Source organism: Gracilinanus agilis, chromosome 2 (assembly GCF_016433145.1).
Source record: "Gracilinanus agilis isolate LMUSP501 chromosome 2, AgileGrace, whole genome shotgun sequence".
NCBI lineage: Eukaryota > Metazoa > Chordata > Mammalia > Didelphimorphia > Didelphidae > Gracilinanus > Gracilinanus agilis.
Window position 1 is genome coordinate 671,211,423 of NC_058131.1, and position 16,068 is coordinate 671,227,490.

Below are 16,068 nucleotides of genomic sequence, written 5' to 3' on the forward strand. Positions count from 1 at the left end.
GCTAAATCACAAAACCTTGAAATATTTTAAAGTTAAAGTATTGAACAAAATACCTTCTGATCCAAATCAGTTTTTTCTTTGGGTAGCATCTGGTGGGAACTAAATACACAAGTGCTGAATGGACACTGACAAAAGTAAACAAGTGGTATTGATTAATTAAAGGAATGATCTCGGTAGAAAGTGGCCAACCAGGGTCAGTCAGTAAATGGATGGATAGAATCCCCAGGGAGTTCCTGTTTCTCTTATCTGTTTCATCTTAACACAAAGTATTCACTAAGTGCTCATTCACTGAAGAAGATTGAGTGAATGCTTAATGTTTTAAGAACCCTTCAGTAAACATTAAAATTGGCTTCATCAAGCATTTATTAAGTGCCCATGATCTACCAGGTGGTCCTGTGCTTGGTGCTATCAGAGAGACTGATTGAGAAGTAGGAGAGCAAATTGGATGACTAGGCCCCAGGGCTTAGCAGCAATCCACTACAATTCTAGGCAGATCTAGCATCCCCAGGGAAGAGACCAGGTTTCTTTTGCCCTTATAGTTTCTCCACAGAGCTACCATGTCAGATAAATTTCACAAGTGAATGTTACAAATTTACACTTGTGCCTAAAGACTGACACAAACTAGGCGTGCTTCCAAAATCAGATGAGATGATGAGGCTGTGGGAGAATGTGCAGCTGTCCAGAGATTATTACACAAGGCCCATTGCCTTAGGGTGGGGGGCCTTCCCTTTGCAACTTGTAGCAAGGTATCCATATTCTTAGCCTTTTTCCTGCTTCTGCTTCCCCAGTGTGTGATCAGTCAGGATTGCCAGGTTTAAAGTTCAGACCCTCTAGGAAGGGAGTGTTCCACTTATGTCTATATTTCCTTTCCCAGGCTCCACAAATATTGTAGGGAGGAGACTACACTCGGCCCCTGGCTTTGATCTCTCACAGATACCAACAGTAGAAGTGGAACATAGTCTCCACGGGGCAAGCCTAGTATCTGCCTCTCAGGTAGTAATTTTGGTGGCAAGGACACTGGGCATAAGTTGATTGGGAAGAAGTTGGCTGAGGTTTTTAGGGTATCAGGGTTATGGGGGTTGGGCATAGAGATAACAAATGATGAGAGTTTAAAGATTAAGTGAATGCTTAAATGAGTTTCTTATGAGATTGGGGTGTATCAGATTGCCACTACTCTTTTGGTGTTAACGTGTGAGTGTTGTTCTATCTGAAGGTTACGTCTTGCCGAAATTCTATGAAGGAGGAAGAAGGAGAGCTGTACACTGCAGAGAATTTCCGACGCATTTCACGCAGTCTCAGTGGCACCGTTGTCTTGGGCAGGGAGGAAACCCCTGTGTCTTCCCATAGTTTTGTAAGTAGAATGAAGGACTAGCTTACCCAGAATCCACCACTTCCTTGACAAAGAAGTACTCATGGGGCAGTTCATGTAGTAGGGTAGACAAAAACTGACCTTGGTGTTTTGTGAAAAGTGTTCTTTGGACTTCTGATATGTATTAAGGTGAGAGGTCATTGCCCACAACCCACATTTGACACTTATTTCCTTCTGGAAAGATTTGCTTTAGAATCTTTAGGATGAAGGATAAAGACATGGCCTGAATTTGAGGGAGACAGGAACTAGCAAACCAATCAATTATCTTTGCCATGAAAACCCCCTGGATTCATTGTAAAGAGTCAGACATGACTGAACAACATAAGGGACTGCTGGGGTTCCCCTTCACCAGAACCTAATCTGTTGGCCAAAGAAGGGAGGGGAGATGAAGTTAGAGTAACTGTTGCATTTTATTTCCAACTGAAAAGTGTAACCTCTACTAGGGGAAATCGTATTCAATTCATCAAGTGTTACCTGCCTACTCTAGAAAACATTCTCTTCCCTCTAGAAGCTTACATTCTTACTACTAGATACAACATTTAAACAGATAAATAATTGAAATAATTAAGAAAAGAGTACTAATAGTTAAAGGAAAAGGCTTTTTATAGGAGATGATGCCCAAGCTAAGCCTCAAAAAAAGCTAAGGATTCATTTAGGTGGAGGTAATGGTGGTAAATGGTGGAGGTAAAGAGACCACCCTAGACTTGGAGACAGCTGGTACAATGGCTGAGACAGAAGTGATGGTGACTATGCCAAGTTCAGGGAGCAATAAGTGGTCAGTTCTTTGGACCAAAAAATCCACGAAGAGAAGTAATATGAAATCAATCTGAGTATGCCCTCTGGAGCCAGACTTCAGAGGACTTAAGGCTTATGGAAAAGGATGTCAAATCTTTCCCTGAGGCTTTCTATAGAATATTCACAACCTGAATTCTCAAAGACCAGGAATGGGATGAAGCCCAGCCAGCAGTGATCCTCGGACTTCTCAAGTAGTATCTGAAGGTGACTTGAGAACACCCGTATGTTAGCCCAGAGCAGCACAGACTCATCCATAGCCACATTCAGTATTCATGACATCCAGTATTAGTCCATTTAGAGGCCCAACAGGGATTCTGTTTCATTGGCCCATGGTGGGAAGAAACCTACTTCTTCACAAGTTCCCAAACACCTCTGAGGATCTTCCCATTTCCTCAGAAGAGGTTTAACAACTTTCGTTCTAACATTCACTCAGGATAGAATCGTAAAATCAGATTAAATGTAGAGGCTAAAGTTGTCTGAGTAGTATTAGTTTCCCAGAATCTCAATCTCTCTTGACTTCATGGCCTTGTCTCACCTTGTTGGTGTTTGGTTTTTTGTGTTTAGGCAATAATTACTTATATGGGTGAAATTTAACTCAGTGGAAAACCACATTGTCTTACCCCTCCCACCTCCTAACCTTATTTCCAGGCTTCAGAACTTCCAGAGAGTGGGTTAGGACTGGGAAATGGATGAGAAATGTTTTTGAGAGAGAGTTGAGGTTAACTTGGGGACTTTAGCCAGAAAGTGGATAAAACAAGTACAGAGGAAGTGGGGAGTCTGTGGAATGTCCCTGTTGTTAAGGGGAGAAGATGGACTGGTGGGGTCCTTGATCCATGGAACTACTTTCTGTGTCCCATTTGGGCAAATTCATTGTAGGGGCTTGACTCTGCCCCAGGCTTTTTTACCTTTTAAATGGAATAGAGAAGCCTGCTAAAAACCTAGACATATTGTGATAAGGGTGAAGGCCCTAGAGCCTTCTCCATTTCTGTCAGGGGAGTTCTCATCTTTCCATTCTCCTGGGTGTGTAACCTTGGAATCTTCCATCTTCACTCATCATACACAACCAATCAGTTGCTAACTCCTCTCATTTGGAGTAGCTTTGTAGCTGGTTTTATAGCTTCTCTTCCCTTTCCAGTTCATCCACCATGTAGCTGCCTGAGTAATTTTACTGAGACATTGATAGGATCATATCCCAAAAACCTTCAGTGGCTGCCCATTGTTTTTAAATTAAATTCAAAATTACCAACTCTGGAATCGAGTGCTCTCCAAAATCCTCTTCAAATCCACCTATTTAGAGTTAGGTCAAGCAGCTTTCCTTCATCAGTCCATTAAACATTTAGGCACCTACTCTGTGCCCGGGTACTGTGTTAGGTGATGGGAGATAACAGATGCAAAGTATAAAGTCTACTTTCATAGAACTTACATCCTAGCATATCATTACAATAAAAACTTTTATTAAATTTTTCTCTGTGTGATGCTCTTCTGAGACACTACACAAAACTTAAAAAAAGGCCCTGCCCTCCAGTAATATTCAAGCAATCCAGAGAGAACAAAGATGGGAAAAATTTCAGTGGGTGCTCATCTCACTGCTTAAAGTTGTTGAACAGCTGCCCCAGTGAAGGTCTGGAGCATTGCCATTGTAAATTTGTCCTTATTTGAAGAAAAAGGGATTTGTAGCAAGCATCTAAGGAGCTCTGGACCTGGCCCTCTTCTTGATGTTAAGGATACCAAGTCATGCATTTTACGTCCAGCCAGACTGGGCTACCCTCCATCTGTAGCTCATGCTCATCCTTCCTATTCCTATCTCTTGTGATTCTGTTCACACTGTCCCCAGGCCTATAAGGGAGTGGTCTTCCTCCCCAACTGTCCCTGGACCAATGTAGCTGCCTCCATGGCAGACACCATCAGTGACATTTGCTAGATGTCTCCTTTGTGAGTATTTCACTCTGATAGGATTATAGAATTTATAACAGAGTTACTACAGAAGAGACTGCAGGGATAGGCTTCTAAGGCCCCTTCCAACCTGGAAACTCAGAGTTATCCTTGAGATTCCCTAATCTGGTCTCACTACAGATGAGAAATTGGAGACTGGGAACAGTGAACTGATTGGCACTCAGACACAGAGTTCTCAAATCTAGTTATTTGTGAGTTTGACCCTTCTTGCCCATTAGTTTGTTGGCTCCAGGAGAGGAGCATATGAATCCATGATAGTGTTCTGAATTCAAGAGCAGATCTGAAGCTTAGTGCCTTTAAGGTATAGTGATCAGGCCCATGGGGGTGAGAGATGAACCAAGGGGTGGCTAGTGAGGCTGGAGAACTTTCAAGAATTCTTCCTGCTACAGTTCCTTCTCTTTCTTCCTAGTCCCTTACTTTCCCTTACTGTGTTTTCCCAATCACACCCTGCTGTGTTAATCCTTATATCTATGGTTTTTTTTTCTTTTTTTGTCTCATTTCATTATAAGGAAACTTCAAACGTGAGGAAAAAGCCTTTGGAAACCAGGCACCGTTGTTCCAGCTCCTCTTCCCTCTCTGTCATCCATGACCCTCCTGTGTTCCTCCCTAATCCCCAGATCCTCCCTCCCCAGCCACAGCTCCTGCCCCTTGATGTCCTGATGCCCACCATGGCAGGGGAGCCCCATAGACCCCCAGGTAACTCTTGGGTCCCAGACCCCATGCAAGGAATAGCTATTTTGCTAGGGACTTTTTTGAGTTGGCTACATTGGAACCATGAAGTGGGTATGAAATTTGGGATTTGGGCTCCTTTTTTGAGATTAAATATCAGAATTGGAAGCATGATGATATCATTTCTGGGCTAGAGGAAAGGATAGAGGATTATGTAAAGGGCAGGAAGCACATAGGAAATTTAAGTTTCTCAGAGCTTCTTATTTTTCTTCCTACCCTGGTCAGTATTTGACTAGAGCATGTGAGAGAAGATAACCTGACATCAGAGTTGGAGTTGAAAATCTAAAGTTGTTGTCAGTTTTGTCCACAAGGACTAGGACTATTTTTCTAGAAGAGCTGTATAGACAAATGGCTGCTTTGGGGTTCCTGATCTAATCTTTGGGATAGGGGTTTGAACTCATATCTTTGGGCTCCCAGTGGCCTAGATGAGCTCCTTTAACTATGACAAATAAAACTTTTGGATGATCAAAAAGGATCCATGAGTAATCTACAGGCCTCAGATCCCCAAAATATCGCTTAGCATTCTGCCCTAAGTAGTTTGAATTTTCCAAGCAGAGCTCACTAATCATAAACCAAGGGATTCTGAAGATACTTATACCTTTGAGTATGCACTTGATGTGGCCAGCTCCAGCTTCCAAAGCTCCCAATTTCTATCACTCCATATTGTTTTCTCAGCAAGATCCCCTTTTTACTCTAATTCCTTGGGCCTCTCCATGCCCCCAGTTTGTGTACTATAGATTGAGGAGTTATGAGGAGAGAAAACCTGACACTGGATGGGGTGACAGACATTCATTCAAGTGCTGAACTGCCTCCACCCAACTCCAAGAAATCAGCATGTATTGAATGCCTCCTGAATATAGAGCCCGTCATTAAAGGAATGGAGGAAGGAAAAGGAACTTGTATTATCTAAAAGGTGCCTAGATTCTAGGCGACTGATAAAATAGATACCATATGAAATAAAGACACAATCCCTTATGGGACATGGCATTACCGCCAAGTGAGCTAGGGCAGTGCATCAAGGGGAGCACAAATGTTAAGGTGTCACATGGTAAAGAGTATTCAAAACATGGTTTTCAAAACTGGGTTTTGAACAAGGAGTAAAGGAAATGAGTTTATGAAGAAAAAGTTGGCGAATGGAACATTTCTCTCATGGGCAACAAGGTGAGGAAAGCAAGAGGTAAGAATGAGGATGACTTCTGGTCTGGCTTTTCTGGTCAGAGAGAACATGTTGAATAGAGATGCATGGGGGCACAAAGAGTAAAAGGTTATCACAGTTTTCATTTGGAGCTTCAGTTATTAGGCAACCCCATGAGGATCAGCTAAAGGAACTGGGGATGTTTAGCCTGGAGTAGAAAACAGTGTTTGAAAAGCTTTCAAATGAAGAAAGCTTCAACTTGTTCTGCTTGGCCCCAGTCAGCAGAACTAGTAGTATTGTCTAGAAGTTTCTGAGAAGCAGATTTAGTCTTAATCTAAGGAAATTTCCTGACAGTTGAAGCTATCCAGAAGGTGGAAAGCCTGCCCAGGAAAGGATGAGCTCTTCCTTATTGAAGTCTTCAAGGGAAAATTAGACAAACATTTGTTGGGTATTCTTTTTTTTTATAACCCTTACCTTCTGTCTTGGAGCCATACTATGTATTGGCTCCAAGACAGAAGAGTGGTAAGGGTAGGCAATGAGGGTCAAGTGACTTGCCCAGGGTCACACAGCTGGGAAGTGTTTGAGGTCAGACTTGAACCCAGGACCTCCCATCTCTAGGCCTGGCTGTCAATCCGCTGAGCTACTCAGTTGCCCCCAGGTATTCTTGATGAATTACAGGTTAAACTCAGTAATGGCCTATATGCTCTGAGATGATTCTGTGACTTCTAATTTCTTAAGCTAGAGAAATTATAGGACAAAAATACTATTGGAAGAAGAGTGTTCTAGCTGCTTTGTTTGTAAGCTAGATTGGAATAGAAAGAGATTGAAACCAGGGTGACTAGTCAGGAAATTTTATTAGTTGTCCAAGTCTGAAATGGTAAGAATTCTATATGCTATATATAGATATATGTACATAGATATGTGTTTTACATATGCATATTCGTTTTACCATTTTATATAAAAGGGGGAAGCTGTGTTTTTCTCCTTTGGACCTGGATCAAGAGAATGAGGATTAGAGATGGTCATGTGGGAAGCAGGAATAGACTAGGCCTATACGGGAGGTACTCAGTCATTGTGATTTTTCAATTTTTATTTCTTTAGGAACTTCAAGGAGTATCCAGAAGCTTCTGGTTATGTGTGACAGGGGTGAAGCTTCCCGAGGGGCCAAATACACAGGAAGGACCCTGAACTACAAGAGCCTCCCACACCCTTCAAGAGTTGATTCTTCCTGGAGCCTAATGCCAGAGACCAACCAGCATTCTGAGGCCAGACCCTTAATCACCTCAGGGCTCTGGCCACAGCTGAGCCATACTGCCACACTGTCAGACAGAAGCCAAGGACTCCAGGGTCCACATGCCCAGTCGTGGGGAAGACTCTCTAATTCACGTTCACATTCTCCTAATGCCTACCATCCTTCATCACTGCCCAACACTCTTTCGATGCCCCTGGAGACATCCCAGAATTCTAGCCTTGTACCTAGTTCCTCTAGGGGGCTTGGACCCAGAAGAGTGGACATACCTCCTGATGATGATTGGAGGAAGAGCACTTACACCTCTCAATCTGGACATAGGAGAACAGGAGGAAATGGGCCTCTCTTTGCCACTTCAGATGTCCATCGAAGGGGGCTGACCTGGGCTGCAGCCCCACAGCATAGTGGGTGGTGAGGGGCTCTTCTTGGCTTATTCTTTTCTCTCACATGAATGTGCCATGTCAGAGTGGAATCCAACATCACTGTCATTGCTGTGCTGGGATCATTTCAGTTTAGACTTCTGTGTCCTCAGTGGTTCTGGAATCTCAAGGGATACTTGGCTGATGAAATCCCAGCTTAAATTTTCCTTGAAAAATTGGGCAGCTATTTTAGGATGGGGTGCTGCCAAAGGGTAATTTTGATTTAATTGTAGCCTTAGAATCACTCAGAATTCCAAAGGTCAACTCATGAAACATCACTGTTTGGCATCTCAAGACCATCTGTTTGGTTCTGTCCCCAAATCCCTGTTCCCTGTTGCAGTCCTCTCCCCCACCTATGTTCTCTTTTTGGTTATGTAGACTCCTCGTCCTCTTTCCCACCCACAATCCTCTTGTTCCCCTTACCTCCTTTCCTCACTCCCTCCAACAAATTCCCCTGAACACGTGTGGTTGTGTAGTCTCTAACCTTGTCTTGTGTCTGGCCAAGACCTGAAGGGAGCCTGCCTGGTCAAGGAGCCTAACCTCTGAGACTCCCTCTGACCGACATGTGCATACTCACCCCTCATACTCTCACACTTAAGAATATGGGGGGAGCTGTCAGCACATACACTTAGACTCTTCCCTTCCCTACAAACATACTAACCGAGTCAAGCACACTAATCCAGTTTCCCAGCAGCAGATCCATTACTGCCACTCACTCAATTGCCATTGTAAACACTCAGAGTAAGTTGAAGTATTTTAGGGCCAAACATAACTGTTTTTGTAAAGTATTTTTGAAATAAATCTGAGAGTTCTATTTAATACCTTGGCTGTATATCCTTTTCCTAACCAAATTTTCCTTTTTCCCTTGGGGGATCCAGGGCAATCAAGAAACTCCCATTTACTACTAGTCTGATTCTGTCAATGGGAGAGAGAGCCTATCTGGTGGGGAGGGGTTGAGAAAGATCCACATGAGGCTTGGAAAAAAGTTCAAGGAATTGAATCCCAGAGTTCATCTAATCCAATTCATAAGAATTTCCTTTACCACACAGCTAACAAAAGATCATCCATTTGGGGGAGTAGGAGAGGGAATGAACCCTGGCACTGACACCCACACATACGTTCTCTCCTGATATAGTTCATTCCACCTTTGGAGAGTCTAATGTGCCTAAATATGCCTCTTTTAAGTCTTTACCTATTACTCTTAGTCATACCCATTGGGGCCAAGCAGAAAAAGTCCAATTTCTCTTTTGGGTGACAGCCCTTCAAAGATTTGGAGATAGCTGTTGTGTTCCACTCGTGTATTCCTCTCAACACCTCACTTCAGTTGATCTTCATACAGCATGAACTTGAATTTTTTGACCATGCTCCTCTCCCTCTTTTGGGTGATCTCCAGCTCATCAATGGCCTTCCTGAAATATGCCCCAAGCTGATGGCACAGGGTTCTACATGTGCTCTAACAAGGCAGGTTTTTATAACAAGATTCTCAGTCCAGAAAGCTACATCTCTCTAAATGATGCTTACAAACTCATCTGCTTTCTTGGCTACCATATTCACCTTATTGACATGTTGAGCTTGCAGATCTTTTTTAAACTATTGTATAGCCATGTCTCCTCAATTTTGTACTTGTGAAATTGTTTTTGAACCTGCATGTAAGACTTGTTCCTATTTCATCTCGTGTGATCTGGCTTATAAAGATTTTTTTGAACCCTGTCAGTCAGGGTGTTCGATTTCCCTCCCAACTTTGTGTCATTTGCAGATAAGGTGTGTGCCATCTCTACTTTAATCCAAGCCATTAACAATGTTAACACAGTCAACCCAAATCCCAGGTGAGCTCCATTTAGATCTCCTTCCTAGTTGACATGTTTGAACCATTAGTGACTCTTTTGGGGCATCTAACCCTTTACCTGTTTCAAAACCAACTAATTCTTATCCTGTAGCTCACACTTCTCTATCTTTTCCATAGTTTCAGGAAAGACTAGTACATGATTTGCTAAAATTTGGGTAAACAATAGCACAGTATTTGATGAAGCTATGCTACCTCTGTGAGCACTGATTTTTTTTTCTTCTTTTAAATATTTACCTTCTGTTTTAGAATCGATACTATCCAATTCCAAATCAGAAGGGCAGGAAGGGCTGAACAACTGGGGTTAAATGACTTGCCCAGGGTCACACAACTAGGAGTATCTGAAGCCAGATTTGAACTATAGTCCTCCTGACTGCAGGCCTGGCTCTCTAGCCACTGAGCCATCTAGGTGCCCCAAGCACCGATTCATTTTCTAACTACTCGATATCATTTAAAAAACATGTTCAAGAATTTTTTCCAGGAATCAATATTAAGCTCAACTAGCCCTTACTTTTAGATGTTATTGGTTTCCCTTTGATATTTCTTCTCCAGTCCTGTGACATCTTTCCCATTCTCCTTGATTTTGTAAAAATCACTCAGTGGCTTAACAATCACATACAAGTATCCAGAGATGTAGTTATGTGAGCCAGGTGACTTGAACTCATCAAAAGGATGCTCTTATACTCTTTTAAGTTTAAACACTCAAGTTTACCTTAGGTATCAATACTCCCTTTTAGCTTTTGTCTTTTTTTTCAGACCAAAGATCATTAACTTGGCAGAGAAAACAAGCAAAAAAAAAAAAACCCAAACAACAGTTATGCCTTCTCTTATTAGTTACTGCCTCACACATACCTATTCTCCTCCCTAATAAGAGGTATAACCCTCATATGGTACTCTTTTCCCCATAATTGCTTTAGGAAAAAAAAAAACAACACCCTTTTGGTTATCCTTAACTATAATAGCTATCTGATTATTCCTAACACTTTTCTTACAGAGCTATGCCATTTATCCTCTGTTGTATTTCTCTTGTTACTTGTCCTTTTTTCCATTTTTAATTGACCCTGTGTTAGGTCCTGGGTATACAAGTGCAAAGAATGAAACAATCATTACAATAAGGACCTTATCTTCTAGACATAATTTTGAAATATCTTGAGTTCCCTGTATACACACATTAATCTCTTTAGACAACTCCCATTTCAATTCCTCACTGAAACTGTTTCCTCTTATATCTTCAGAATTTCATTCTTGAGCTTCCTGTCTCTGGAATGGCCTACCCTGTGGAATTATCAACAACATATGCAAAAGCCTCTTGTATTATGGTTCCTGTTGTCAGGAAGTCCTAGTCTGAGACAAGTACTGACATAGAGGTATTTAGAATGTTAAAATATGCAACAATAAAATAACTAACATTAAGCACTTACCATGTGTCAGGCCTTATGCTAAATGCTTCGGTTACAGAGAAACGCAGAAACCACTCAGAGCTCTTAGTCCAATTTGGGACACAACATGCAAACTATTTACAATTGGGATAAATTGGAGATAGTCTTAGAGAGAAGGCACTGGGAAAGACTTCATACAGAAAGTGGAGCTTTGGCTAAGACTTGAAGGAAAGGAAGCAATGGAAGCTAGGAGGCAGAAATGAAAGAGCATTCCAGGCATGGGAGATAGCCAAAGAAAATGCTCAGTTTGGAAATGGAGTGTCGTGTCAGGCACATCAAGAAGGACAATTTCTCTGAATCATCTAGTATGTGGAGGGAAAAAGTTGTAGGAAGACTGAAAGGTTGTAAGTGGCTAGTAGGAAGAGCTCTAAAACCCAAACAGATAAATGTTTGGTCTTTGAGATAATAGGAGCCACTGGAATTTATTGAAGGAGGAGGATGATGATATGGTCAGATGTGTTTCAGGAAAATCATCTTGACAGCTGAGTGAAGTGGGGAAGAGGCTTCAGGCCCTGAGACCAAGGCTATTTCAATAGTTCCAGATATGAGGCGATCAGAGCCTGGACCAATTTAGTGTCAGTGTCAGAGAATAGAGGATGAGAAATATAAGAGGACATATGATAGGACTTGACCACTGATTGGATATAGAGCATTATAAAGAGTGAGGAGTTGAAGGTGATACCTCAGTTATAAGCCTGAGTGACTGAGATGATGGTGGTACCCTCAACAGGAATAGGGAAGTTTGGAAGAGATAATGAGTTCAGTTTTGGACATGTTGGGTTTAAGATGTCTTTAGCATATCTTGTTTGAGATGTCTAACAGGCATTTGTAGAGGGAAGATTAGAGAGAGAGAGGTTAGAGTTGGATAAGTAGATATGAGAGTCATCTGCCTAGAGATGATAACTAAAATCATGAGAGTTCAACCGATCACCAAGTAAAATAGTAGAGAGGGAGAAAAAAAGGCCCAGGACATAGCCTTGGAGGACCCCCATGTTTAACAGGTGTGACATGGATGAAGACCCCACAAAGGAAAAAGAGAAATGATCAGACAGGTAAGAGGAACCTAGAGAGAGTAGTATCACAAAAACCTATAAAGAAGAGAATATCAAGAAGAGTGATTCAAAGGGCTTCAGAGGGTTCAAGAATGATGAGGGCTTAGAAAAGGCAATTAGATTTGACAATTAAGGGATCATTAGTAACTTTGGAGCTGTCAGCTTTAACAGAATGATAAAGTAAAAATCCAGATTGTAGAGTTAAGAGAGGGTAAGGAAGGGGAGGCACTCTTCTCAAGGTTAGTTACAAAAGGAGGGGAGATATAGGACAATAGCTATTGAGGATGGGTAAATCAAGTGAGGAGTTTTTGAGGATGAGGGAGACAAATGCATGTTTGTGGAGTGTTGCCCAAAGACCTAAGGAAAACAGCCAGAGGAGAGATATATGAAGCTTGAGACAGGAGGAAGTACTCTCCCATCAAAACAGTAACAACCTCTGAATTTATTCATAGAAGTTTCTTGAACTAGGTTCTATGCCACCACTCATGTCAGTTGCAACTAAATGCACTAACCATTTTGCTTAATAAATAGCATTGTTCTTAGAGTCAGAAGATACAAATTCAGGTTCCAGTTCTAAATCTTACTAGAGAAGAGTCTCAGGTTTGTTATCTATAAGGATAATACCTCTACTATCTACTTTACAGGGCTCTTTTTGAGGCATTTTTCAAATATTAAAGCACAAAATATTTCAATTCTACACTGTCCTCTTCTCTCTTGTCCCTTGCTCCTTTATCCTACTGAAGATTTTGCCCTACTAAAACCCATCCACTGCCTTCATCATACTAACCTAATACTAAAAGAAGCTGGAGGAATTCATAAACCAGGCTAACTAGGTCCAATGTAAGTTTGCTGTCTCAACTGGGTCCTCACTGCAGCAAGCTTTTTACAAACTTCCCTCACTGATTCACTATTCTACCTACACACCCTGGCAGTTTTTCCAAAAACACTTCATGTATCTTTAAACCTCCCATGGCTCTCTTTCTCTTACTTTCTCTACTGAGAACCCTGCCTCATATTTTTACAGAAGAAAAAAAAAACCAACAAAACAAAAATGGAGGGCATTTGCCAAGAATCCCCTATTCTTCCTTCATCCTCAGCTCACAACACTTAGATGCATTTTGCTGATCTTTTTCATTACCCATTTCACATGAAATGTCAGCTTATCTGGCCAAAGCAGACCCTTCTACATGCACAAGTAATCCCATTCTCCAGTAGATTGCTCCGTTTATCTTCTCTTCTCTCTAGCTAATTGATCCTGGTCTACTGAGAAACAGTCTGATGATTCCACACTCCCTCCCAATATCCCACTTCCATAATATCAATAATAAGCACAATTTATGAGCAAGTGGTTACTTACTGTTACCAAAGAACTTGGATTTGGGCACCAGAAAAGCCAATTATTTAACCTTTCATACCATTCTTTTTTACTTCCCTTAAAAGAGGCAATGGATGAAGGCTAACATCTCCACTAAGATCACTGAACACATTTCCTGGAGTCAAGATAGACTCATGATAGTCTATATCATCTCTACTCCCTTCTCTAAACCAGCCTTTGAACCTCCTGCCTTCTACAAGACAACTCCTGGCACATTGCTGAAATACTATTCTCTGAGATTCAGTGTAGTGTATTAGGTGTGCTAGTTACTAGAGATCTGTATAATTCTGCCTCCAGGACTTACTATCTGGCAGAGACATGTCAGGAAAAAACCAGTTGTGATCAGAAAATCTGAGTCTGAATCCCGGTTCTGCTAATTACTATTGTGTTACCTTGGAAGTGACTTCAGCTTTCCCGGACTTAGTTTTGTAAAATGGTGATAATATCTGTAGTAACTACCTCAGAGGATATGTGGTGGGAACTCTGAAAAAAAAATTAAAAATTATAAGTTCTATTTTTAAAAATCACAACTTGGGACTGATCACCACAACCGGCTGTTGACCCCTTTTTCTCACGGAAATGTGCCCTTTCCCCCAGAATTGGCTATAGAAAGAGTATCCATGTTTTGACTAAGTGCCTACCACATGCTGTTGGAATGCCATTAATTGATTCTGAAATCTCTTCCCTCACTCTATTCAAAGAGGTTTCTAAGAGCCAGGAACTGTGAAACAAAGGAGGGCAAAAAAACACAAACGGACCCCGTAGGAGCTCACACTTTAAGAAGCAATATGTAAACATGAAATATGTAAAATAAAATATGTAAAATAAGCAATATATAAATAATTATGTACAAGATTAGAGAGTGTCTAGAAGGGAAAGGTAGAAGAGAAGCCCCTAGCAACAGGGCCCTCTCTTTTCCAGTCTGAATTGCTGAAACACTTTTCCTAAATCCTGCCTCCCATCCTTAACGATACTGGAGCTGGTCACCAAAAAACGAAATTAGGGTTAAGTTAAATTAAGGTTAAAGATCTGTACTTGGAGTCAGGGACCCAATTCACAGACACTTGCTAGCTGTACGTTCCTGGGCAAGCCACTTCACTTCGAGCCCCCTCAGTTTCTTCTTCTATAAAATGGGGATAATAATCCCTTCCAGCCTCTATTCCTCCGGATTGTTGCGGGGCTCTTAAAGGTTACTTTCGTAAAGAGCTACTACGTTAAGTGCTGGCTATTATTCGCCGTTACTGCCAGAATCCTAATATCTGGCATTTGTGCAGTCCATTACTGTTGGAATTGCTTTTCTTGACATTCTCATTTAGTTTTTCTCTGCTAACTTGTTTCCATCAGTTCGCTTTTCTGATCAAAGTGCCATTGTATTAAGCGCCGAGGATTTAAAAAAAAAGAAATTAAAGACAGCCTCTGCCCGCAAGAGGATTGCGGTCTAGGGGAAACGACCCGCTAACAATTGCACCTACAAGCTACGGGCAGGATAAATGGTCAAAAGTCAGCGGAGACTTTTTTGAACTGAACCTAAGGGAGCTGGCGAGACTGGCAAGGCTCCAGCCTTTGGCCGGGGTCCACTCCCGCACGCTTCTCCCATCTCTCTTCCCTTTTAAGCTACACAGGTAGTTCCACTGCAGGCAGGAACTTTATCCCGACCCCTCGCCTCAGGGCCGGCCTCATTTTTTTTTTTCCTTTTTCCCTACGGTCGGTAATTTTGCGCCGGTCCCTCGAGCGAGCCCAGCCACCGCCCCCGCCCGCGCGGTGCACGCTGGTCGGTCCCAGCCGCGCTGGGAGGAGAGAAGCTCCGCCATGTTCCCCGGCGGCGCCGCCGCTCGGCCCTGGTAGCCGCCGCCCCCGACCCCGACCCCGCCCGGCCCCCCCCAATCGAGCCGAGCCCCGGGCCGAGCATGGCCGCTCCGGAGCCGGCGCGAACGCCGCCGCCGCCGCCCCCGCCTGGGGCCGACCGCGTAGTCAAAGGTGAGAGGCCGAGGAAGCCTCGGGAGCGGGGCCAAGGAGGAGGAGGAGGGAGGCGTCTGGCCGCCTCCGGGGAGCGAACGGGTCCGGAAGGGCGGGGGACTGGCTGACTGATGGGGGAGGCGGTGGTCGTCCCGAAGCTGGAGGTGCGGCGCCCCCCGAGGCAGGTCCCGGGCCTGATTGCCCCTTCCCCCTCCTTCGGCCCCGCGCGGGCTGTAACGGGAGCCGAGGGGGATCACGCGGGGTCCTGGAGGAGTCGAACTATCGGGGGGGTGCGCGTGGCCGGGGCCTATCGGGGGTGCAGTAGGGCCAGCAGCTAGAGCCGAGGGGGAACTGTCGGGGATGGGGGGTGGGTGGTGGTGGTGACAAGACTCAGTGAACGCGCTGTCAATCCATCCTAAATGGTGAGGGGTCAGGAAGGAGTCCGCGGAGCTCGGTCTGCCAAGACCCGGGGCTGGAAAAGTTCTACTGCTGCCCTGCCGGATAGGGGTGAGGAGGGTGATTTTTACTATGTCTGCTTTCAAGCCTTCGGGGAAATGTCAACTTCAAAGATGCTGGGCGGTGGGGGGTGGGATGGAATGGGATAATTTCCCCGCCTTCATTTTTATGGTGCCAGCCAGGCCATTAAACTGCCAGCATATTAAGTTGTCTTTATTGCCGTGATTACTTGGTATGTTTCTTTTTCTTTAAAAGGTAAGTAATAACAATGTCCCATTTTTAAAAATATGTAAAATCC

At 43.2% G+C, this 16,068-nt stretch overlaps 2 protein-coding genes across 8 annotated transcripts in view; both read left to right on the plus strand.

Moving 5' to 3' along the window:
• The window catches only part of USP54 (ubiquitin specific peptidase 54), an 82,828-nt gene extending 74,378 nt beyond the window's left edge, over positions 1 to 8,450 (plus strand). For 4 of the 7 annotated variants that reach the window (XM_044659073.1, XM_044659075.1, XM_044659078.1 and 1 more), the window contains 4 exons: positions 875 to 993; positions 1,214 to 1,351; positions 4,627 to 4,813; positions 7,083 to 8,450. In XM_044659073.1, the coding sequence (XP_044515008.1) occupies positions 875 to 993; positions 1,214 to 1,351; positions 4,627 to 4,813; positions 7,083 to 7,645 (1,007 nt within the window). In that variant the 3' untranslated portion in view covers positions 7,646 to 8,450. The remainder of the gene's footprint in view (positions 1 to 874; positions 994 to 1,213; positions 1,352 to 4,626; positions 4,814 to 7,082) is intronic. The other 3 variants (XM_044659074.1, XM_044659079.1, XM_044659077.1) reach the window with 2 other exon arrangements.
• Positions 8,451 to 15,265: 6,815 nt separating this feature from the next.
• PPP3CB (protein phosphatase 3 catalytic subunit beta) overlaps positions 15,266 to 16,068 on the plus strand; it is a 39,181-nt gene continuing 38,378 nt past the window's right edge. The window contains exon 1 of the mRNA XM_044659081.1: positions 15,266 to 15,335. Within this exon, the coding sequence (XP_044515016.1) occupies positions 15,266 to 15,335 (70 nt within the window). The remainder of the gene's footprint in view (positions 15,336 to 16,068) is intronic.